We start from the raw sequence: 25,016 nt of genomic DNA on the forward strand, positions 1-25,016 counted from the left end.
AAAAAAAAAAAAAAAAAAAAAAAACCTCCCAAAACAGCAACAAAAAATCCCCATGAGGGAGCACTATGTGTACTGATAAAGATCTCCAAGGTATGTTATTAAGTGGAAAAAGCAAAATGTAGGACAACTTGTCAAAATTTAAAAAATAGTATAAGTAAATATGCTGGTATAGGCGAGAAATATACCTGGAAATCTATACAGGAAACAGCTAACTCTGGCTGCCTCTGGGGAGAACTGGCTGCAGAGCAAGGAGAGAGAAAGGCCTTTCAGAGTATGTGCTTAGAGTTTTGGACTGTGCTAGTATATTGCCTATTAAACATTAAAATTACAAAGTAATAGGAAGTGCATGGGGGCTGGGAGGGAGGGGGTCTGGACGTTTTAGCTGGATGCAGGGTCTCATGTTGTCCCCTAGGCTCTGATCCAAGGCTTGCAGAGGAGCCATGAGTCCCAGTGAGGGTCTTGCCCAGCCGTCTCCCCTTTCCCTGTTTGGCATGGGCAAGGTGGGAGCGGGGGGTTGCGGGACAAGGCTGGTCTTGCGCCTGTTCTGTGAGTGCTCTTTGCCCTGAGCCCTGTTCTTTTCCCCTTGAATTTGGACTTTGCTCTCAATAAGGTTCACTTCTCTTCCTCCTAAAGTTGGCGGGGCCCTGTGGTGCCCTTGATGGCCTGGGCACAGAGAGCTCAGAGAGCTCACAGGCAAGCAGGAGCATGTCGGGGTTTTCCTCTGTGTGCCTTGAGTGCTGGTCAGGTGACACAGGAGCCACGGGGCTGGCGTGCTCCAAAGTCTGCTCTCCTGGGAAAGAAAAGGGAGAGTTTCTTGGGCAGGGTGTCGAGTGAAGCTGTGAAACTGCCTTACGCCAGGGTGACTCCTGGAGGGCAGCTGCCTCATTGTCTCTCTTACAACCTCTGCAGGGGACCCTCATCCAGCATCTGAAGGAGCATGTGCTTCACAGTGACATGACCAGCAGTGACATTCTCTTGTACTACACCACGGTAAGGCCTTTCTACAGGTACTGGAGAACCGTCGTGTGTGTCCAAATGTCCCTTTCTCCGTGCTCTGCACCTGGCCCTGGCAGTCCCTTATTGGTGTCTGATGTTGCTAGGACTGTGTGACACCTCTTGTACTACACCACGGTAAGGCCTTTCTACAGGTACTGGAGAACCGTCGTGTGTGTCCAAATGTCCCTTTCTCCCTGCTCTGCACCTGGCCCTGGCAGTCCCTTATTGGTGTCTGATGTTGCTAGGACTGTGTGACAAGACAGCAGATGCACATGGTCCCTACTGTAGTTTAGTGTGGATTGTACACCATTAAACCAAAACTTGAGTTCAAGGTTTTGGAGGTATTCCTGTCCATGTTGAATACTGAACAATGAATGCTTAGGATGAGTTAAAGCAATTGTGTTTTACCCCAAATGGGGAGAACTCAAAATTGTCTTTTTCGAAGACCACGAATATCAAGAGGTTCTAGAAGGATCTAGCTGCATTTCCCGCATGACACTTTTGTGCCGAGTTTTTAAGGAAAGAGAGTGCTGGGGGCAGATTCCTGACATGTGAGGCTGATGTCCAGGACCCTGGCTGTGCTACTTGTGACAGCCCCCTGGAACCCCCTGCAGACATAGGAGGGGGGGCCTCTGGGTGTGCTCCTGGTACATGACCATGGGCAGGCCACTTTACTCTCTCTGTCCTGCCGTGAATTAAGGAGTATGGGCCAAATGATTCAGTTTTCTCTCAGCTGCAGGGATTTATCCTGCACCCCTTCCCTACCCCCAACACATGGGTCCTAGGTGCTGGGCCCCTCCAGGCATGGGGCCTTTTTGATTTTGTGCCCTGTCTCCAATACCCTAAGGAAAGGAAGTCCAGGGAAGCAACATCACTGCGCTGCTGTTATTGAATTGCAGAAAGTCCCCCAGTAGCTGTGATGATGCACCATTTTCAGACAGGTGATTTAAAATGACAGGGTATCATATTGAGAAGAAGTGCATGATGGGAAGAACTAAAAAATTTGGAGTTTTCTCAAAGCCGTTTTATTTATACTGGAAGCATCCTGCCCATAAGGGATCGGGGCATTACACGGAGCACACCCGATGTTAAGATGGTTTCAACAGCAGCCTCAGGTGGCAGTTGTTGTGGTTGCAGGTGTCACCCTGGCCAGGCCTGTGCTGTGTCACTTATTGACCCTACTTTTAACAGCCTTGCTGAACTGTGAGGTGGTTGGGAATGCTGTGCTGCTTGTGCTTCCAGCCACTGGTTTCCTCTTAGAGGAATGAATTCTTTGATAAAAGAAACTCCACTAATACATTGAAACCTGTAGAGAAAGCTGCTCAACTACATTGAGACTTTGGCCTGTGGTCCCTCGTGCCCTCACCTCCATCTGGGGTGCTGCTGGGGAAGGAGGTCAGTCTTCCCGGGGGTATTGGGTTGGCCACTGGAGCCTGTGGAGGTTGAGGACAGCCCTAGGTTGAGGTTGGCATGGAGGAGGGTTTTCAGGTCACTTGGGCTTAGGTAACCTGCTTGCTTGGCCCCTGCTTTGCATGCCCATTAGATTTCTGTCTTGTGTCCTACAAGCTCTTGTCCGGGGCTTATTACTCAGGCTGTACTGAGAACCCCTTGGGTGCTTCCCCATGCGGCCTCCCGGTCCCCACCTTCTGAGATTCTGACCTTGGGGCTTCAGTTTTTCCAGGTGGGGGCATGTCCCCCGTGTCCTTCTTGCTTACGTGGTGGGGTTGGGGTGCTTCCATTTGCCCTCCAGAGCTGAGATTCCTGCTGGAACTTTTCATCTGCTTTCTTGTCTGTCACTGTGTGTGTTTTGTTCCAGAACTACCTGTAGTTGGGAGTGTTGTCAGTGGAGGTGTGCACACCTTTTTGGCTTTATAAAAATTTTAAATTAAAAAGTTTTCAATTAAAATTAGAAATAATTTAAATCCACATGGCAACATGTGCCACATGGCACGTGGCAAACATTTCAAGCAATTGTGTGCAATGTGCACATGGCAAAAAATTCAAGGCCTGATTTGTGGTGAAAGGTTGGTGTTGTTAGAAATAATTTAAATCCACATGGCAACATGTGCCACATGGCACGTGGCAAACATTTCAAGCAGTTGTGTGCAATGTGCACATGGCAAAAAATTCAAGGCCTGATTTGTGGTGAAAGGTTGGTGTTTTTCAGGGCCCAAGGCAACTACATAAGTCATTTTTGCACAGCCTCCCGTAGCACAAGCCCGTGCCTCTCCACATCTTAGTTCCCATTTGTGTTTGGCTCAGTTTCAGGGCTTTTCCAGGGGCACCAGAGGCTGGGTGGCAGGTGGGGGGAGTGGGCTCTGCGCTCTGCCTAAGCCTCGCTGCTGTGTTTGTTTCAGGTCGGCTGGATGATGTGGAACTGGATGGTGTCCGCTCTCGCCACGGGAGCGTCTGTGGTCTTGTATGACGGCTCCCCCCTGGTCCCGACGCCCAACGTGCTTTGGGACCTGGTTGACAGGATAGGGTAGGTACCCGAGATGTCACTCTCAGGGGACAGGTGAAGCAGGCGTCGGCAGGAAGGCTCTTGGGAAACAGACACGAGCTGTCACTGTTGCCTTCTATCATCGTAGGGTGCCATCTTCGGAGTGCTTTGCCATCTGGACATCCCCTCTTGGGGAGAGCGCAGGAGGTGCCAGAAGTAGAAGTGGAAGTTGTCAAGGAGTGGGGGATGGGGTGGGCGCCACCAGCAGGGACAACCAAGGAGACCAGGACTCTTCCACGTAGAATGAGGGGACTGCCCCCAGAGTCCAGGAGTGGGCTCTGAAAAATCTAAGGGCATCTTATTTCTTTTCTTTTTTTTTCTCTTTTTGTCTTTTTTCGTGACCGGCAACGGATCGCAACCCTCAGTGTCGCGCCCGTACCGGACCGGGACCGGCAACGGGATCGCAACCCTCGGTGTTGCTCCCGCACCTCGCTTAGCCAGTGAGTGGCCGTTCTGTATGTGGGATCCAAACCCTCGGCGGGAGCGCTGCCGCGCTTCCCAAGCGGCGCACTGTAGCAGTGCGCCACCGGGCTGGCCCTTATTTCTTTTCTTTTAAAAACTTTTTATTTTAAAAATCTTATTTTTAAAAAATCATTTTTTAGTAAAAACTACATATTTAAGGTATATGTTTGATGTACATATGCATAGTGAAATGATTAGTTAAGCAAATTAACATATTCATCACTTTGCACAGTTACTTTTTGTGTGTGTGGTGAGGGCATCTGAAATCTACTGTATTAGCAAATTTATGGTGTACAATACAGTGTTGTTAGCTGTAGTCACCATACTGTACATTGGTCTTATTTCTGTAATTGTGGAATCTAAGAACCTCCAGAGAAACTCAAAACAGGAAGCCCCTGAGGGTCAGTGTGAGTAGTGTTTCCTATAAGGTTCCCAAACTTGAAGAAAATGAAGTACGATAAGGTCTGGACGTGCACACCTGTTCAGGGAAGAGTGTGGATGCGTTCACAGAGGGTGGGGGCAGAACCTGTGTTTGGGGGGTCTGCAGCGTTTTGACTCCACCACCCTTTCTGCTGAGTCCTGTGGTGAGGAGGGGCTGCCTGTCCTCAGCTGTCCCTGGGTGCTGGTGGCCACCTGTCTCTGAGAGTTCTCTCGACTCTTCAGATCTACACTCTGAATCGCTTTCTGTGGCCTCCCTATGGCCCTGTGAGCTTGTCTTTTTGTGTTGGATGGAGCGGTGGCCCTTAGTGGTGCCTTAGCATTAGGGAAATGGGCCCCTGCCTCTACCCCATCCCCACCTCATCGTCTTCGTTAGGAACCGTCAGAAGATCCTGTCTCATTAGCACTTTGTGATAAATTAATCATGATTGGTTGACACATTCTCGCCACTATGGTTTGTGGTCACTGTTAATGATGGTGTTTTCAGGAATAAGAATGTAGAAGCCACCAGAGCTCCAGGGGCCTGGAAGTAACCACGCTCTGAAACGTTCTAATTACTCCAAGTGTGAGTCCATTCATGGTGGGGAAACCAAAGGAGCCACTAATGATTTTAAATCCTTGGCCATTAATATTTTAGATATAACTTTGCCTGGCCTGGGCAATATTTAAATCCTGACATTTGGCTCACATTATTAGTGAGGAAGATTATTTCCTAATGAGATTGGTTCCAGCGAAAGGTTAATCAAACCCCTGGGGACTTAGATGGCTTTAAAATCTCTACCCTTCATACCTCTGAGCCAGGTGCCAGGTGGAGAAACTTTATTTTGGGGTGTGTGTGGGAGTGGGGCGGGCTGGGGTAGGGTAGTTACCAGAAGCGGGATGGAGAGGAAATGTACATCACTGGGCCTAGTGCTAACATACTCGAAGGACAAAGGGCCCCCGGGAAACACAGCTCAGTGTGCGTCTGTGCGCGTGCACACATACGGGTGTGTGTGTGTGAATGTGTACATGGGTGTGTGCGTATGTATGCACAAGTGTGAGGATGTGAAAGTGTGTGTGAGAATATGTGGAAGTGCATGAATGTGTGTTGTGCAAATGCACACATGTGACTATGAATGTGTGCATGGTTGTGTGAGAGTGTGCATTTGGTGTGAATGTATGTGTATGTATGGGTGAGTGGTGCATGTGTGTAGGGGTGGCTGTGAGTGTGTGTGTATATGGGTGCATGTGGTGTATGTGTGTATGCCTGTGTGTGCACATGTGTGTGAGAGTGTGTTCCCAGCACTGTGGCCTGGTTCCATGTAGTAAGCAGGCACTGAGCACGTGTCTTCCGTCGGCCCTGGTTGGACTGTGCCCAGGTTTTGCTGGTAACATGGCAAGCATGGAAGTTGTATGAAGTGGCCTGTGTTGCTGTCTACGAGTGGGCACATTGTAGTAAGATAGTTCTAGATGTCAGGTTCCTCACGGGAGCGCAAGCTTGTCATTCCAAGACAGTGAATTGGTTGGGCAACACTTTGCCAATATCATTTTAATGCCCTGCACATTTGGAGTCTGCTGTGTGCCAAGCATCCTGCTGGGCCCTGGTGCACACAGCAGTGATGGGGTCGAGTGGGCCTTGTCCTCATGGGAAGGAAAGGAAAAGAGAAAGGGGACGACCTCAGCTATGATAAAAGTGCTGCTGTAAACTGGGTTCAGCAAGTCCTCGTGGAGGTCACGGCGTCTGGGCTGAGGCCTGAATGTTTAGGAGCTAGTGGCAGGATTAAGGACACGTGTTCCAGGTAGAGCAGTATGTGCCAAGGCCCTGAGGTAGGATCGAGGTGGGTGTATTGGGGAGGCTGGAAGGAGACTCATGGGGCCCGAATGTGAGGAGTCGATGTAGGGGCAGGGGCAGGGGCTGTCCTTGAGGCAGATCTGTGTCTGGCTCCTTGCAGGGCTGCAGTCCTGGCGTGGGGTGCCAGGTCCCAGCAGCTTGAGAGCTGTGAAGTTGTCTCTTTCTCTTGTGTGTTGAACCCCAATTGTGCTCACTAAAAATAAGACGCAGCCTGGAGTTTCCACACATGGGCTCCCATACTTACATGAACTAAATGTTGTTTTTAACCATCTTATGCAAGCCCTGGGAATAGATGGAAGAATCTGCCATTTCCTCAGACAAGCAAGGCTGTGACCCACAGGCCTGGGACATACCTTCTCAGAGTCTTGGCCATCTCACCAAGATCTCAGCCTGCAGTCTTCCTGTGACTTAAATGTGCTCTAGAACCCCAGAGGGCCATCAAGTTTTCTGAAGGGTTGGGGATGAGCAGAATAAAACCCATGTGTTGTTTGTGTGTGGTTGGTGATTGTAGAGCTCTGTACCCTTAGCTAGAAGCTGTCACTGCTGTCCAGTGCTGGGTGGATCCATTAGAGTTATGAAGTCTCCGATCCTGTTAAAATATAGATATCCCTGAAGGGGTGACCCCTTAATCCTTGAACGTGTTGTTGAAGTAGTTCATCAGACTCTGAGTTTATGAAATAAGCGTTGAGGGGATGGTGGGAGGAGCCTATTCCTCATCCCCCTGCCCAAAAAACCCAGACATCTCTAGGGCATAGTGATCCAGGGGGTGCCTGTGGGTTGAGTGGTAGCTTTAGTGGTGGCAGAATTGTCCTGGGGGAGTGAGGAGAATAAAGGCACAGGAGGTACAAGGACCACAGTAACCCACTTCCCTGCTCGGAGGGAGCCGCACCCTGTTGTTGATTCACCCCACATCCCAGCCGGCCCTGAATCCTGAATGTTCTGTGTGGCTTTGCCTCTCAGCATCATACAGGGCGTGACAGGATGGTCTTACCGATGAATCTCCACCCAAGTGTGCAGAGGATGAGGTTTTATTGCCCAGAGGGACATGAGGGGTCTTGATTTTATATCTTCCTTTGGTCCTCCAAGAGAAAATATTCTTTAGTTGGGAAATCGGGTTTCCACATTAAGAACCACTGCACTGGAAGAAGAGCCGAGGGAGGAAATAGCAGATTAGGTAGCGCTCCCCTGGAAAACAGTGATTTATACTCAACACAATGCATCTTTCTGTGAGTGCAAATGCAGGGATAAAGGACTGTTGATTCTAAATGTTAGATGAGAAGAGCTGCAATTTTCTAAGCTTCATAAAAATGCGAGGTTGTTTAAGAAAAGGGCATGGGTTGAAGATTTGAAGTATGGTACCTGTTTTAACAAGTGAGGAATTCCATAACCCTCTCTACTTCACTGGAAAACGAATGTGTGAGGTTGGAATTTGAGGGGTCTTGTATGACCTCATTTAGTTCCCCAAGATAAAATACTGTGCAGTTGGGAAGACAGTGGGTTCAAGTTCTTTATTTACAACAATTGTTTTAAATAAAGCCAGATGTCAGAGGGAGCTAGGAAGCTCCAACTCTGCACGCTGGAATCAACGTGAAGACTTGTCACATTGTGCCTCAGAGTAAACAGGTGCCGAGACTCACCCTCCAGTAAATGTTAAGTATTTGTTCAACCCAGAAAAATACTGTGTCTTGGGTTTTGCAAACTTGTCAGAAATAAATCACTAATCTTAGAAGCCTTGGTGTGTGGAATATGCAAGAACATTGAAGAGTTTCTGGTGTTTTCTTTCCCACCCGTACCCTTAGCATCACCATCTTGGGAACAGGTGCCAAGTGGCTGTCCGTGCTCGAAGATAAAGATATGAAGCCAGGTAAGCTGCCTCAGGATGTACCTGTTCCCTGCATTGCCAGCCAAGGGAGTTAAATCCATCGTATGACTGTTCCTGCATGTAGGTGAGACTCAAGGCATTGGATTTAGTTTTAATCTTCTGTGATCCTTCACTCTAGTGGAAACCCACAATCTCCAGACACTTCGCATGATCCTGTCTACAGGGTCCCCCCTGAAAGCTCAAAGCTATGAGTACGTCTACAAAAACATCAAGAGCAGCGTTCTGCTGGGCTCCATATCAGGTATGGCTCCCGCTCTATGTACTGGTGCGGTGGGGACAGCCCACCTTGCCTCTTGACGGCCACGCTGGGCCCCATGACATGCACAGCCTCTGACTTAGCGTGTGCACGTTTGAATTGGCTCCCGCTCTATGTACTGGTGCGGTGGGGACAGCCCACCTTGCCTCCTGACGGCCACGCTGGGCCCCATGACATGCACAGCCTCTGACTTAGCGTGTGCACGTTTGAATTCATCCTGAGGACACATCAGCAGGGCATACAGTGTGCACAGTCTATCCCTGTTACTCCTGTTACTCCAGGTAGTGACGTTCTATGAAGTCGCTGTGAACACTGAGTTAGCAAATACTGAGACATTGTTCCAGGGAGAAATACACACACACCCCCACAGGGAGAAATACACACACATACATACAGACCCATATGCACATACAGACACAGACACACAGACATGCATACACATACTCATACTCTCACCCATACATGCCCCTCCCCCACTGTCCCCCTGCTACATACTTCTCATGGTGATTACAATTTTAAATCCTAAAAACAATTCATCCTGGTAGATTCTATTTTCTTTATCTTACAAAAGAGAAAAAGAAGTTCAGACTGAGGTGGCGCTGCTAACAGGTACCAGAGTTGGGATTTAGACCGCAACCAACTAGCCCCAGAGCTGGAGCTTCCTAGGCTGCGGGGTCTCCTGTGTGTGACAGCTGAGGAAGAAATGCAGAGTGGCACCATGAGCAACCTAAGCTGGACTGGGCGTGTGGGTGACTCAAGTTTGTCACTGCTCTGTGCATGTCTGAGAATGACCACAGAAGTGCCCCTGGTATTCATTTTTAGGTTACAGATAAATTCTAGCAAGTAGGCAAATTCACAAATACATAATCTGTAAATAATGAAGATTGCCTGCATATAAGGATGATTATTGCCACATTATTTTTATTATTAAAAAGTAGAAATTACCTGTTTGCCCAGTAGAAGGGAGTTAATTGAATGACTTATGGCACATCCATAATTTATGCAGCCCTTAGACATGGTAGGATGAAAGTATTTATTTAGATACTCATGTATTGACATTGAAAGATGGTTGTGATGTGTTGAATAAAAAAAAAAAGGTAGATTGCAGAACTATAAGTTGTCAGTTTTATAGACTGAAGAAAAGGAATACATGGATGTGTACATACACACTCGTGTGTGTACATGAGGGGTTGTATATATGGATTACAAGTGGCCTTTTTTCTCATTTTTTTCTTAATGTAAAGTTGTGCTTTGCACAATTATTTGTGCACGCAGTAAAGAATTCAGTCCACTAAAGGAAATAAGGCTGAGTCCTCCCCACCCCCATTGCTGCTCTCTCTCCTTCCCCGAGGGAGTGACCTTGTTTCCTTTCAGAGGTATTCTGTGCATAGGTGAGCATGTGTGCATGTGTGTGTGCATGTGTGTGCGTGTAAGTGGGGCAAGAGCTCCCCCTTTTTGCACAGATGTGACTTCAGGTCACACCTTACTTCCTCTCAACAGTGTGACTTAGAGTTAATTCCATTGCAGCCCGTAGAAATCTTTGGGCCACTTTTCTTTTTGCACATCAGTAATTCTGATTTTTCTCCTTATAACTTGAAACACCTCTTTAAAAGGTGCCATTTACTTGAAGCCTGAGCCCGCCTTCCTCCCAGGTAGTTCCTTGGTCTTACGCTGGGGGTCTCGGGCTGTTTTCTTCTCCTTCCTGTGTGAAAGTTTGGGCACTGTCCTGGAGCTGGCTGAAGGCTTTCTAAATTTCCCCTAGATGTGCACACGGTTTCTGGGTGGTTGGCCCTGCCCCCTAATCCCCCTGGGACCCAGGTTCCCTTTGGACCCTCCTTGCCCCCTCCTGGCCCTGCTGAGCAGTTTCTCAGGCTGCAGAGCAGCTTCCTCACCTGGGCATGCCAGAGGCTTGGCTGGTGGAGAGGGGTTGTTTCCCGGACCAGCCCAGCGCATCTCCAGCAGTCACACTGGGTAGGATCTGGGCCTGTCTTCTTGCCACTATCCTGTTGTCCCAGTCACCCCTCTGAAGTGGCATAAGCAGTCTTGGCAGAGGGTGTTCGTGCTGCTGGGGCCTGGGAGTCTGTCCAGCTTGGGTGGTGGCAGAAATGAAAGGACTCTCTAGTTCTCATGGTCATGTCGGTCAGTGACAGGAGGTGCCGGAGAAGACAGCAACGATATCATATTTTGATTCTCTGCCTGAGGGAAGAGCCACAATCAGTCATCCTAGAGTTGAGGCCAAAACAAGCCCTTCTGGGTTTTGGAGATACTAAATCATACTATGCAGATCTTGAAACCTCTTCCTCCCTCCCCCCATTCATCTACACACAGCACAATTAAGGAAATTTTGTTTTAATTATGAGTAAAGTTTCTCAGGTTTACAAACAAGTACAGTAGGAGTCTTTGAGAGGTCATTTGTTTAGAGTATCCTCTAGCAGGAAGACTCTGTCAAAAATAAATCACCAGATTTGGGAGGTTTATGCCAGTATCTAAATCACCTCCCCCTTTTCTCTCCGAAAAGCTCAAACCATCTGGGATCTTTTCAGTATTTATCTGGGGAGAGTAGATATTTGTCCTTTTGGGTTTTTTTCCCTTGTTGTTCACTAATAGAAAAAATAAGCACTGTCTCAGTCTTATGAATTTTGAATCTCCTTTTGTTACTGCTCGCAGGTGGCACTGACATCATCTCCTGCTTCATGGGTCAGAATTCTTCTGTTCCTGTCTATAAAGGGGAGATTCAGGCCCGGAACCTGGGCATGGCCGTGGAAGCATGGAACGAGGAAGGTGACGGCTTCACTGAGTTTTTCTTTCTGTGACTAGGTGTGAATAGTAACTTGGAAGTGCGTGGATGTGGAACTTTGCTCGGTGGTAGTTCTCCAAACTAGCTCTGTCTGAGAGGGGCGGCCCCCGTCACTTGCAGAGTGATTTCTTCTCCCCCAGCCTGGTTTAGCAACCACTGGGCTCCTGTCCTCAGCCCTTGAGAGGTAGGGGTTGGGCTGGAGCAGAGACGGAGAGCTGTGTTCTCAGAAACAGCGGGCAGGCAGTTGTTGCCCCGAATCTGAACCCTGGAGATGCCGCTGAGGCAGGTCGATGCCCTGCCCTTGGTGAGGGTCCAGTGGGGTACTAGGGCGCTGGGTTCTCTGCTAGCGTCAGAATGAGCCTTTGCTTTGTAGCCCATAGTGACCATCGGCCATAAATAGCAAAGCCAGTTTGTGTTCTCAGCACCAAACAGGGCCTGGCATGTGGTGTGTGCATTGTACAAGCTCATGGATTTAAACGGTCTGGACTGTGGCTGCCATCATTTTACTCTGGCCAAGTGAATGGGAAGGTTATGCCCACCCTGCTTTTGTAAGGAAGACGGAGAGATGGCAGCAGTGGTGGCCACACCAAGCTAGGGTCTGGCAGCCTGGGCAGTTCGTAGAAAACGTTGCCAGTGACCTTCCTGAAAATTGGTACTCATTTTCAGAAGAGGGCCTTTCCCTTTTGCTGTCCAGAGAGTGATTTGCTTATAAAAGTTCTCTGGTCCATAAGTCTGTTTTCTTTCCATCTGTCTAAACCATTTCTCTTGGTCAGGAGGGAAATGCTCCAGGCAGAGAGAAACAGGTGACTATCCAGCTCTCAGATGCACAGAAAACTATCTGTCTGGCTTCTATCTCGAGGACATTGTGGAATGAAATGTGCTAGCAGAAGTGAAAAAAGTTGGAAAAGTCAGGAGCCTCATGCAGTGTACAGTGGAGATGATGGTTTCTGTAATGCAAGCGTACTGTGCTCTGCCCGTGGAAGGTGCTGAATAAATGGGCACCGGCCGGCTTACCACGTCCAAGGGCCTAGCAATGGAAGGGATACTCTCCCACCCTCTCTCATTGGCCTCTGCATGTGCTGTGCCTGGTGGCTAGAAATCTGGCTGCTTTCTTAGGGGCGAGTGCAATTTGGTGATAGTAAAGTTGAACGTGTATGTACATGGTCATCCAGGAATCCACTCCTGGGAGAAATATGTGCAACAAATATGACAAGGTAATATATGCGAGTGCAATTTGGTGATAGTAAAGTTGAACGTGTATGTACGTGGTCATCCAGGAATCCACTCCTGGGAGAAATATGTGCAACAAATATGACAAGGTAATATATGCAGGAATGCCCCTAGCCCCATGATTTGCAGTAGAAAACAAAATTGGAAACAATACAAATGCCCATCGTCAGGAGGAATAAACTCTATGATCACACGTGGAGAGTAACCAAGCGATGAGAGTGAATGAACCAGAGCGACAGGCAGGAGCATGGATGAGCCACCCAGGTGTTATGCCGAGCGGGTGAAGCACGGCGCTGGCCACATGCAACGTGATACCACTTACACAGTTCAAAACCACGCAAAATGACAGTGCATGCTCTTCAGGAGTGCACAGGATATAGTAAAAGTGTTAATACACATAGAGGAGTAATCAAACACTACACTCGAGAGAATGTGGGGCACGTGGAGGAAGGGGGATCCATCTGGGGAGGAATGGTTGCTTTCTGAGGCTGCAATGATGGGTATGTGAGTGTGGATCATCTCTGTCCCTTTGTACATGTCTGGAATATTGCATGAGTAATAGCTTAAGAAAGAAAGAGTGAGCAGGGTGTGTGGCTGTGGTGTGCACTGGGTTTATTTTTTATTCTTCCCATACCAGGAAAGGCCGTCTGGGGAGAGAGTGGTGAGCTGGTGTGTACTAAGCCACTTCCCTGCCAGCCCACACACTTCTGGAACGACGAGAATGGCAGCAAGTACAGGAACGCGTATTTCTCCAAATTCCCAGGTAGGTCAGAGAGATGCACAGAGATGCCCAGACTCTGCCTTGGCTGGGCCTTCTGTGTCTAATTCTGTATGCCTCCCCTCTGTCCCCTCCCCCACCCCCCACCAAGGCCCAGAGAAGCCGCTCATAGCTTGTTCCACCAGTGGCGTGATAATGAATTTTTTTTTTTTTCCTTTTTTTTGTCTTTTTTTGTGACCGGCAACGGATCGCAACCCTCAGTGTCGTGCCCGCACCGGACTGGGACCGGCAATGGGATCGCAACCCTCGGTGTTGCGCCGCACCTCACTCAGCCAGTGAGTGGCCGGTCTGTATGTGGGATCCGAACCCTCGGCGGGAGCGCCACCATGCTCCCAAGTGGCGCACTGTACCAGTTCGCCACCGGGCCGGCCCATGAATTTTTGATCAATATCTTGTCATCTGCCATCCTGTGAAACTGTAATCTGGGTTTAGTTGAATCTCAACCATAATCTGTGCCCAGAGCCCCTGCACCCCATACCCTGCTCCTGGGGCCTGGCCTGAGCCCCTGACTTGATTATGAGAGGCCAGAACCCGCTTACTGGATCAGGACCGGGTCTGCCTGTTCCGAGAGAAAGGGCGTGTGGGGGAGGTGTCTGCCTCCGGTCTCTTCCTTTGCGTCTCTCACACTGTTACCTTGTCCTCGTGGAGATGATGGAGGAGGAGTGCTTGTGTGGTGGGATGATTTGCAATCAAACACGTCACTCTCATGCAGACTGACACCCTCGCCCTTTACCTTCTGAGCGGCGCCTCAGCCCAAAGCAGAGAAGTCTTTTATTTAAAGCTCTGATTCTTGCCACCCTCTTATTTCATAAGCAACTTTGAGTTATTGCTGCTATATAATTCATAATCTAGCAAACCTTCTGTTCCAGAGTTATTTATACCAACTACTTGCTTGCTTTCTGCAGTCTGTAGAAAGGTAATTTGATTTTGCATAAACCATATGTGGAGAATCAGAAAGGCAGCAAGTGACCATTTGTGGGAGAATCTGCTCGGGAGACTTCCTGTTTCTCGACTTGGCTTTGCATGTTTGCATGCCATGTGTAAAAGCCATCATACCTGGCATAACACCTCCCATGCAGGTGTTGGGGAGCATCCTCCAGATGTGGCTCAGGTTTTACTGGAGACCTGCATTTAAGCAACACCGTGGCTCTTGCCAGCATGTAGCTGTCCAGATAGCTGAATGTAGAATAGCGAGAGCTTGTGGGGAGCAACACTCCTCACATGACCCTGCAGAAGAGGGTGGGGGCTCCTGTGTTATGAAGGGAGGCCAAAAGGATTAGACCCTTAGCTTGAGGATCCATCCAAGAAATGGCAGCCCTTCTTCTGCAACATTGCTCTGTGGAAACTGTCTTTTCTGTTGCTCTTTCCACATACGCAAGGGTTCGTGTGATAAATGCCTTTCAGGATTAATTTCACAATAAATTTTTCTCTTTTTGAAGCTCTGATATTCCTCCTTGGAGAAGACAAATAATTTGTGACCTGCTACTTTTCCATTTTTGCTCTGTCTACCAGGAAACTCAGAGCTGGAATCATTGCTTTGTTGTAGTAGTCCTCTTACCCCCTGGGGCAAAGTTTCTGATTCTCTTTTAATAATCCTATCATGATGTGGGTTTTGTAGGCAGCTTTCTCAAATACTTCCTGGGAGTAGGTGAGAGAGATGAGTAAATACAGAAAGACGAAGACAGATGAGATAGTGGGATCTGAAGCTGTTGGTCACGGACCAGGTGAATGTAGGTGGAACTTAGACTGGCCTCAAGTGTCAGCATTAGGAGAATCTTAGACTGTATAGGAAATGGCTCAGTGGTAAAACAAAGCAACAAAAGCAAAGTCTTCCTTTTTACAATGGGGAGTAGATTTACAGACATTATTGCCTCGAAAAATTATGCCAGGTGAAAATGTAAATGGGCCACGTGCTGGTATGGAAAGGCATCCAAGAAATTATTAAGTGAAAAAGGAGAGTTCAGAACAGAGGGCATGGCATCCCTGTTGTGTAAATTTTAGAAAGGAAATATATCAGTGCGATAGTGTGAATAAACAGACAAGTGTGTCTTGAATGTGGGGGGGAAAAAAATTGAACGAGGGGTATATGAGTGTGGGATTATGAGCCATTTTGGTTTTCTTCATGCCTTTTTACTATTTTAAAAAACCTAGTAAATATTTAAAGAGGGATTAAAAGCAGGCTTAAAAAAATCTAGGTCATTGCAGGTGACAAATTCCAAACAAGCCTGGTCTCCTGTGTCATCTGCAGCCATCTGTACCCATGGTATTTCCGTTTTTGCCTCAGCTTCCAGGAAACGTAGAGCAGAAATCAGTGCTTTGAAGCATCTGAATGATCTAAGTCTTTCTTAGGTTTGTAGTGGAAAGGAGGACTTTGCTTTTGTTACTTGTTTTATGATTGAGCCATTTCCTAACAGCGCACCAAAGCCAGCAGCCACTTGTGGATTTGTCTTCTTGGCTTTGCTTTGCTTGAGATCGAGGTGTTTTAGGGGGGAATGTTTTCACAACAGAAAATTTCTTCAGGGTGGGTTTGCATCTTCCTTCTCTGGGTTTCCAGGACCTCAGTGATTAGGGCCCACAAACCCCAGAAATTTCCATCAAATTCAGGGGAGACCTCACTCCCAACAAAACAAACTGTATGTTGATCCTGGCACTAAAATTCTAAAATGAGAAACAGTTTCCAGATGGGTGGGACAGGCTCTGGGCTCTCTTTTCTCCCAGCTGGCTGTTCATGACCCTGGTTCTCTGAGTGGCCACACAGATGTGCTTCTGCAGAAACTTGGCATGTTACGTGCAAGCCAATGGAGGGATTGTTTTTCTTGTTTCTGTATGTGGATCTTTAAAAGTCCAATTACAAATAATCAGTTTTATTAGTTAGGTTGGGAGGAGGGAAGAAAGACCTCAAGGTCTGCAGTTCTCTTTTGCGTCAGTGTGAATAGCTTATGACCCATTTTGTTTTCCTTGAATTGCCTCCCGAGGGCTGCACACTTCCTGCAGACGGGTGACCTGGCCTTCGTCTGCTGGAAGGGTCGTGGCTTGTAATAGTGTCTCCTTCACGACACCGAATGAGTGAGTGAATAGATGGAGTTCATCATTGCTGGGGGTGGCAGCTCATGGGCAAGTCGCAAGCTTTTTGGGTTGGCACGCTCACAGTCGAGAAGTGCTGGAGAAGCGGTGTCAGGACAACCAGGAGGGAAGAGGTGCTTTCTTGAGGATGCCGCCTATGAGTGAAGGTGTTGAAGCTGGTTCTATTTAGCATTTTCCCTTCCTGGACTGCAGGAACTCCTTGGGACATATTTCAGGAGGCCAGTCTGCTGCTGCGGCCGGCAACTTCCAAGTCGTTGCAGAGTCCATGGACATGTACTTTTCATTACGTGCAGCTAGTTCCCCTCCATTAGCGTGGCTGATCAGGGACTGGTGCTACTTGCAACAGGAGGCCTCTCATGGCTTCATTGCTGTATGGGTGTGGCTCCTCTTTACTGTCAGTGTCTGAGTGGAGGACGTGGCAAAGGAACAACCTTTCCTCTTAGATGTTGAAAAGCCAAGTTATGTCCATAGCTAGGGTGTTGATCCCTTTGGGTCTGTTAACTTTGTCCCCTCTGAACATCTCCAGTCCAGGTCCCAGCTGCACATGTGGCCTGCTGACCGCATAAGGATGGCACGGTGGTGCGGTGCTGGTGCAAGTGTCACCTCTGGTGCTTTCTTTTCCTGCCCTCCCTGTCCCCTGGGGTTTTTTTTTTTGTTTGTTTTTTTACCTGTTAATTGTCTCTCTGTGCACATGGCTAACATTCAGGCCTGCATTGCTGGGACCGGTGTAGTAGTCGCCTGCCTGGTCATGCCTCTTGTTTATCCCATTCCCAGGTTGGGCTCCACCCCCTCCAGACCCAGCTCCCTCTGCTGCCCTGACCACTCTCGCTTCGCAGGTGCAGCTGGCTCTTTGGCACCCTCCACTCAGAGTGCCCTCCTCCAAGTGCTCCATTCACCTCCAGTGTCAGTGCTGAGGTCGGTCTTGTCATGCTTGAATCCCCATGGCCCTGTTGGTGCCTGCAGGAGTGGCACTTCTCACATGCCAGCAGGTGTCAGAGCCGGAAGGGTGGTGGCCCCCACGAGAGGGCATGCTCCTTGGGGCAGGAACTTTCTGGTTCACTTCTCCCCCAAGTCCTGTGGGTCTCCAGCCCCAGCACCTACCTGTTTCTGGGCTTTGGCAATGTCTGTTGACTAGCATCTCCTTGCTGTTTTGCCTACCCCAGCCCAGCCGTCTGTCCAGGTCACTTGTCACGACTCATGACTGAGTATCCCTGCCTTCCTTGTAGGTATCTGGGCACACGGCGACTACTGCAGAATCAACCCCAAGACCGGGGGCATCGTCATGCTTGGCCGGAGGTGAGGGCTCTGCAGGGTTGGCTTCTCCTCCCTGGAGCCCCCACTTCTGGAGGCATCTGGGGGGGGAGCTTCTTTTGAGAGTGAATGACCCTCTTCTGGGCACCCTACCATACACACCTCCCCCGGGTGCTCCGTGCCCTTGCCCATGCCATCCCTCTGACTGAAGACCCCTCCAAAGAAGCATCCCGGGCCCCTCATCTGCTCAGCCTGTGCATTGGGCTGACTATTCCCCATCTTGGGCCCTTCCTGCAGTGAGGCGTCCCTGTGTCAGCTTCCAGATGGCTGTGTCTGGGCCCAGTCCATGTTTCCATGCCCTACAGGGGTGGGGGTGTCAGGATAGGAGGCCCGTGGCAAAGGCATAACCAGTGTCTGTACCCGGGAAAGAGCGACATGTGTACGGGTGGGAAGGGGCAGTGAGGCGACAGGTGTTTCCACTTGGGGGGGGGACTCCCTTGAAATCTGACTTTAAGTTCAGTGTGAGAAAAACGGGAAGAGCTGGCGGGGGAGCCTTTCCTGACTGCGCAGGGGGGTTGCCATGTGGAAAGGGGTGACTGCTCTCCCCCAGTCCCCTCTCTGGGACATGCTTGCTGCAGAGCTGCTGTGTATTCCTGACCCCGTCTCTCTTTCCAGTGATGGCACGCTCAACCCCAATGGAGTGCGGTTTGGCAGCTCGGAAATCTACAACATTGGTATGACTTTTCCTTCCTCCCTGAGCTATTCTAGAGTCACCCAGGAGGCCCTAGTAGGAGACTCAGATTTCCAAGATTCCCATCTTCTGGTGTGACTCTGCTCATTTGCCTCTGGCATGAGAACGGACATTTATGAGTATGTCTTCCTTTCCAGAACATTCCTCATCCACATTGCTATAGCTCTGAAAACCCCAGAATCAGATTCTTAAGGTCACTTGGCCCATCTTCTTCCCTGTTACGTTTCATCCTCATGGTGAGCTCAGTCAGGTTAGTTAATTGTCTCCTCTTTAAGAATGAAGAAACAGAAGCACAGAGAGGTTGCAGGATTGCCAAAGGACACAGAGCACCATGCAAGACACCAAGTACAGACAGTGTAGGCCCGTGGGACTTCAGAACTGCCCGGCCAGGGAGCCGAGCCCAGCCCAGGCCATGCAGTTTGCCTTCCTGGGAGGTGGCCTCATGCCTTAGGGCTTAGGTCAGAGTCCCAGAGTTATGTCCAGGTTGTTTGTGCAGCCAGGGTGCAGAAATCCAAATCTGGTTGATGCTGACTTTTGTGCCTCCCTCCGGTGGAGTCCCCACCACAGACACTTGCTTCCTTTTTAGTTTTAATTAATTTCTCATGGAGTAGGTAAGGCCTACACACAGCCTCCTTGAGAAACATCACCCAATCCAAATAAAGCTGAAGCTCCTGTGACTGTCTTCCCAGTGACAGGTTTTCTTCTGCTTGTTAGATGGCTCCCTGGGCCGGTGTTCCCCAGGCACTCTTCCCCGTGGGCTGAGGGAGAAAGGCATCCCCCACTCAGGACTGGGTGGCCCAGCACCCTCACCCCTCTTGCTGGGTAGGTGTGAGGAGTCGCTGGCTGAGGCTGACCCTGGGCCTGTGGGAATGTGCGTGAGTGTGGCCCTCCTCCTGTCTCCACAGTGGAAGCCTTTGAGGAGGTGATGGACAGCCTGTGTGTCCCCCAGTATAACAAGGATGGGGAGGAGAGGGTGCTCCTCTTCCTGAAGATGGCTTCTGGGCATGTGTTCCAGCCTGACTTGGTGAAGAGGATCCGTGAGGCCATCCGTGTGGGCTTGTCTGCACGACACATCCCCAGCCTCATCTTGGAAACCAAGGGCATCCCGGTATGGCCTGTCTCCTGCCACTTGTATAGGATGAGACTGCTGTCACCTCCCCTGAGCCCAGACACTTCAAGAAGTCTCGGCCTCTAAGTGGCTTGCTCATGTTTTATATATAGTTTGTCCACGTTGCCTAGCAACTGCTTCCTTTTCTCCCCACTGTCTATTTTCCACCCTTCCTAAGATGGCATTTAAAGCAACTTGTGCTAAATATTGGTGTTCAGGGGGTTAGCAGGCCTGGCCTGCAGGTCCAATTGGCTTTTCCCCAATGTGGTTTTAGTATGTTCTCAAAATTACTAATGAGAAAATTAATTTTAACTTCTTAAAGAGCTGCTGGGGGGCTGTTGCTCTTGCCTTTTAATTTTAAGTTCTGCCTGTGGAAACCAGACTTGAATCTGTTTAGAGGCAGGTCTTCAGAAGGCTGTTTCCCCCCGTTACACTCTGTTTAGATTCTGGGTGGGGGCAGAGGTTCACCCAGACTGGATCACAGCTTTCACTTGCATTCCACGCACAATGGGGGCCTCTAAGCCAAGAGAATAAACTGCATGTATGTGCATGTAAACAGACACGCGGTGGTCTGTATTTGAAGCCTGAATAATCGCTGTTCACTGAGGAGAAGACAGGAGCAAACACTAACCTGGTGTACAGCTGAGGGGGACTTTTGACGTCCCCCAGGAGTGGGGATGAGTGTGTGAGGTGCAGTTAGAGATGGGATTTACCAGGAAACACAGCTTCTTGGAAACTTAAAATATTGATGCCATTGACTTTGAAACCCCGAGCATACCTAGATCATTCTTTTTGTGAAAGAACAAGCTCTTTCAATATCTTTAAAACAACCTGTCCAGGAGTGAGGGGTGTGGGGGTGCTCAAGGTGCCTCCTGCATGTGGATGCTCCAGGTGCACCTCCTGCATACAGGTGCTCAAGGTGCCTCCTGCACATGGGTGCTCAGGATGCCTCCTGCGTGCAGGTGCTCAAGGTGCATCTACCGTGTGTGATGCCCGATCCTACCTGGATCAGCCTCCTCTTTCTTTTTCTTCCCCCACTTGGGTCACCTGCTTCCCCCTTCTCCCAGCCACCTGCCCATATGTTCAGAATTGGTCTCTATTTTCTGTAAGGACCACATAGTTCCTTTTCACTTTGATTATGCACAGGAGGAGCCTCTGAGCTTGGGCTCTTTCCAGCTGTCTCTTCCTTTTGGTTGGTGCCTCTTGGTGACTGGAGACTTTGGCACTGTCAGGTAGAGGAGGCTCTTCTCTAATCAGTGACCCACTGTCTTTTTCTCATGAGGGTCTAAAGATTTCCTCCAGTGAATCAGTTCCATCTGTATCTGGGACATTTTAGGAAACTAGAGTTTGATTTTTGTCCCCTTGGCTTTATTTTTTTGAAAAAGAGCCTCTGTCCTTTGCTGCCAAAATAGTGATTCCCAAACTGTATCTGCTTGGGAGGGCAGTGGAACAGCTTATGAAGAGAGAGAAAACTGACAGTCTTTCTCTCCACCTCCCCCTGGCTCTCAGCAGCTTGCCGTTAGGGTGCCCTGCTGGGTTCTGGGCTCTCCTCTTCCCAGAGGCTGTCTTCTCCTGAGTCTTATTGCTCCCTATAGTCATTTTGAGGGTTATTGGAGATTTTTCAAGTGCCCTTATATTTTCAGACCCTGTGGTCTGGACTAATGGAGCGTTTAGGAGAGGACTCGCCCTGTGTGTCACTGAGCTGGGGGTGGGTCTGGCCCAGCTTCTGCAGGGAAGGTAACACGATGTGACCCCAGCCAGCCTTGGTGGGAAGTGGACCCCCTTCAGTGTCAGAGGAGGATGACTGAGGTCTCGTCCAGAAAGTTCTAGGGCCTTGCTATGGTAGGAGGGCTCAGTGCAGGTCTGACGCTCCACATGGTGTTTTTGGGGAGGGCTGCCCCCTCGCCCATCCTGAGAAGCCTGAGCCTCGGACACATGGTCAGAACAAGAGGCCGCGAGAGGCTTTCCCCCTTCCGTTCCCTGGGGAGTGCTCAGAAGAGCCATGAGCCCACATCTGCATGAGCAGGACTCCTCCCATCTCTGGTCTGTAGCATGTGGAGAGAAGCCCCTCACCTGCCTGCTACTGCCCAGGGAGGTAATGAGACACAAATGGAGTGGAAGGACCCTCGGGAGTAAAGAGGCCCTGGGCGGGTCTGGTCCGTACCACAGGCCCTCATACTGCCATTGTTGCTGGCATTTCCTTTGGGGGTCTTTATGCACAAGGGCTCTCTCAGCTCTGGCTGCACCTCTTCCTTTGAGGTGTGACTTTGGGCAACTGATCTAGCATCCGCGAGCCTCAGTTTTCTCAGATCTAAAATGGGTTGATAACAGAGCCTGCTTGGAATGCACTGGCCCACATGTGCCCAGAACCTAGTCCTAATGCTTCTGTTTTAATGCTGTCTCTGATTGTAATCAATTTATACTTAGAGTGGGTCTTTATAGCATACAGAGCACTTTCACATTAATTTGCACCTGGCTCAAACATCAGAGAGGCTTTCTCTGAATTTCCTGTTTTAAATAGTACCCTCTGGGGCCGGCCCGGTTGCACCGCTTGGGAAGTGCGGCGGCGCTCCCGCCCGAGGGTTCGGATCCCACATGTAGACCGGTTCCCGCTCACTGGCCGCCGCTTGGGAAGTGCGTTGGCGCTCCCGCCCGAGGGTTCAGATCCCACATGTAGACCGGTTCCCGCTCACTGGCTGAGCGAGGCGCGGGAGCAACACCGAGGGTTGCGATCCCGTTGCCGGTCCCCGGTCCGGTACGGGGGCAACACTGAGGGTTGCGATCCCACATGTAGACCGGTTCCCGCTCACTGGCTGAGCGAGGCGCGGGAGCAACACCGAGGTTTGCAATCCCGTTGCCGGTCCCCGGTCCGGTACGGGGGCAACACTGAGGGTTGCAATCCGTTGCCGGACACGGAAAAAAGACAAAAAAAAAAAAAAATAAAAAAAAAAATAAAAAAAATAGTACCCTCTGGCCTCTCTCTTTAGCCCTGATAGTGTTTACCACTTACTGAGGGTAGGTTACTGTTTCTTGTCTATATCTTTCTGTCTGGAGTGGAGGTTCCTTAAGAGCAGGAACCTTGTTGGGTCACCCCTTCTACCCGGAGCTCAGCCTACTTAGGCAAACAGTAGATGCTCATACATGTCTGATGAGTGAATAAATGAATGAATGAGTGAGTGAGTGTAGCTGGTCCTCCTGACACCCTGGTGAGGTGGTGTAAGTTTGTCTTTTTCATGCCCATTTTACAGATGAAGAAACCCAGAGAAGTGAGGGTCCTGCCCAAGGGAGTGGTATGCAGAATCAGTTCTGCCTTCCACTAACCCAGAATAAAGACCTGGGATTCTGGGTTGTTTCAGCGGTAATGGGCTTGGGGCATTTGAAGGATCTCCTCCTGCAGGGCCCAAGGAAGTCATGGCTGTCCTGATTCCAGCAGATCTTGGCCCGGGTTGCAGTTGAGGTGTGTGGCCTGCCCTTACCGGAGGCCGCTCTGCGTGCATCTGGGGAGGACTGTGCAGGAGCCCAGGGGCTTTCTACCTTTTCCCATCCCTTGTCACTGGAGGAAACAGCAGTACGATTGCTTTGGATGATGCTTGGTTTACTTTGTCAGCAATGGAAGCTGTAAGTGATGAGCTCCTGTGAGCCATACTTGGGGTTCTTGTGTGAAGGCAAGTAGCACAGAAAGCACATGAGATGTGCTCAGCTCAAAGCCGGAAAGCCAATGACACCACACTAAAGCAACAGGCCATCCCTCAGAAGCTTGGTGCTTACATCCTTAATTAGTTCACACATCAACTGCATTTTCTAAATGAATTTTAATTACATCTCAGGTGTAGCATTCTGTTACAACTACCTGAAACTGGGTGATTTATAAAAAAACAGAATTTATTGCTTACAGTTTTGGAGGCCAGGGAACACTTCTGGTGAAGGTTGTCTTGGTGATGCCTTTAACAGCAATGCAGGGGTCTCACAAGGCAGAAAATGGCAGAGCAGAGAGAGAGAGCTCTTCATGTGCTCTCTTTTTAAAGCCCTCAGAACCATGCCCCTGACCACCATTATTAATCCATTCACTACTGCACAGTCCTACAGTCTAATCACCTCTTCAAGGCCCCACTTTTCAATTACCGTAACAGGATTTCCCACTCTCTTAACACTGCCACGGTGGGGAGCAAGCTCCTAACCCATTAAACTTTTGGGAGGACACAACCCATAATATCAGGAAAAGAAAAAAGTACCCATGTGATGAATGCTCAAAGTGTGGGCAAGTCATCAGGCTCTGCTGCCTAGAAGTCCCCTGGCCCATAACTCACCAACCCTGCCAAAAGAGCATTTGTGTGAAAGGTGAAACACATGTCACAAATGTTAGGGGGAACTTTAGATGTTTGGAAAGAGTTTGACTATGAGAGAAAGTAACGCACCATCTCATGCGGATGGATGCTCTGAGGAAACATTTGTGGAAGTTTGGTGTGGTTCTTGGACATAGTCCTGGGAAGCCAGTCTGCTCCTGAAGTAACGATGACAGTCTCTATAATGTAGTAACTGTAATAAGATACATAAAATGAAATAAAAATAAAAGTAAAATCATAAAATGTAATAGCTAGGCACTTCTGAAGTTGTATGTGCATTAACCCACATACTCTCACCCACAGCCCTCTGGGACAGCTGCTGTCATTCCATTTACAGTCAAGGACACAATCTCAGGTTAAGGAATTCACCCTAAGTCCTCACATGTGGCGCCGGAAGTCACATCTTTGTTGAGAACATTCTTCCTCAGGGTGTCTATTGGGATTTAGGAATGAGCAATGATCTTCATCCTGGTCAGGTGAAGTGCTAAGGAAAAGATGCTTGTCTTATTTCCCAATCCAGAACACAAACTGTCAGGGACAGGATGTCCACTGTGCTCTCCCAAGGGCCAGCTCGGCTGTGAAGCACACAGCTGGATCACGATGGGGCCCGATCAGTGTGTGGCATTAGGAAAGTCAGTTTGTTCCTGGTGACCTCGCAGCACGTTTGAAGCATACTCACCTCCTAGACAGACATTCTGGGGCAGTGTGGGAGGTTAGGAAGAGTGTTAAAGTTGGTTTTAAGTACTGGGCCTTGAAGTTGCCTTTCAAAGGAACAGATACCCCCCTCCCCCCCAAATGTAGAGGGGACAGCTGTCTGCCCAGAGTACTTGGGTGCGTGGTTTCAGACCACCTGAAATGCCTGCGGGGCAGCCTTGGGGTCATCAGTGCTCCAGACTGAGGTGGGTCCTTTGAGTAAGGATGTGCCTGGACAGCAGAGCTGAGTTGTTCTTTTCCCCTTCCAGGCTTAACTGCTGTTTTTGTTTTCTCCACTTTCCCCTTGCAGTACACGCTCAGTGGCAAGAAAGTGGAAGTGGCTGTGAAGCAGATCATTGCTGGAAAAGCCGTAGAACACCGGGGGGCTTTCTCAAACCCCAAGGTCCTGGATTTGTACCAGAACATTCCTGAGCTGCAGGATTTCTGAATTGGACTGGCTTGCATGTTGTTCAGCCACACGTGTGTGCACTGGAACTCTTGTATGTTCTGGAAGTTACTTGGAAACCTACAGCTGTTTTAAAAGGAAATTTGCACTAAGTGCCCTATAGGCTTGGGGAAGAATCATTTCTCTTTCACAGTTAGATCTGGTGGGTGC

At 49.3% G+C, this 25,016-nt stretch overlaps 1 protein-coding gene across 1 annotated transcript; it reads left to right on the plus strand.

Annotated features, from left to right (window-relative positions):
• Positions 1–858: 858 nt before the first annotated feature.
• Positions 859–24,958, plus strand: LOC103603834 (acetoacetyl-CoA synthetase; the record flags this gene model as incomplete). Its single annotated transcript, XM_008588422.1, has 10 exons — positions 859–990; positions 3,354–3,478; positions 8,027–8,091; positions 8,228–8,350; positions 11,033–11,146; positions 13,030–13,155; positions 17,481–17,550; positions 18,181–18,239; positions 19,162–19,364; positions 24,711–24,958. Coding segments are annotated over 10 exons (1,155 nt in total), but the record flags the coding sequence as incomplete, so codon positions are not given.
• Between the last annotated feature and the right edge of the window lie 58 nt (positions 24,959–25,016).

Source organism: Galeopterus variegatus, unplaced genomic scaffold (assembly GCF_000696425.1).
Source record: "Galeopterus variegatus unplaced genomic scaffold, G_variegatus-3.0.2 Scaffold4816, whole genome shotgun sequence".
Lineage (NCBI taxonomy): Eukaryota > Metazoa > Chordata > Mammalia > Dermoptera > Cynocephalidae > Galeopterus > Galeopterus variegatus.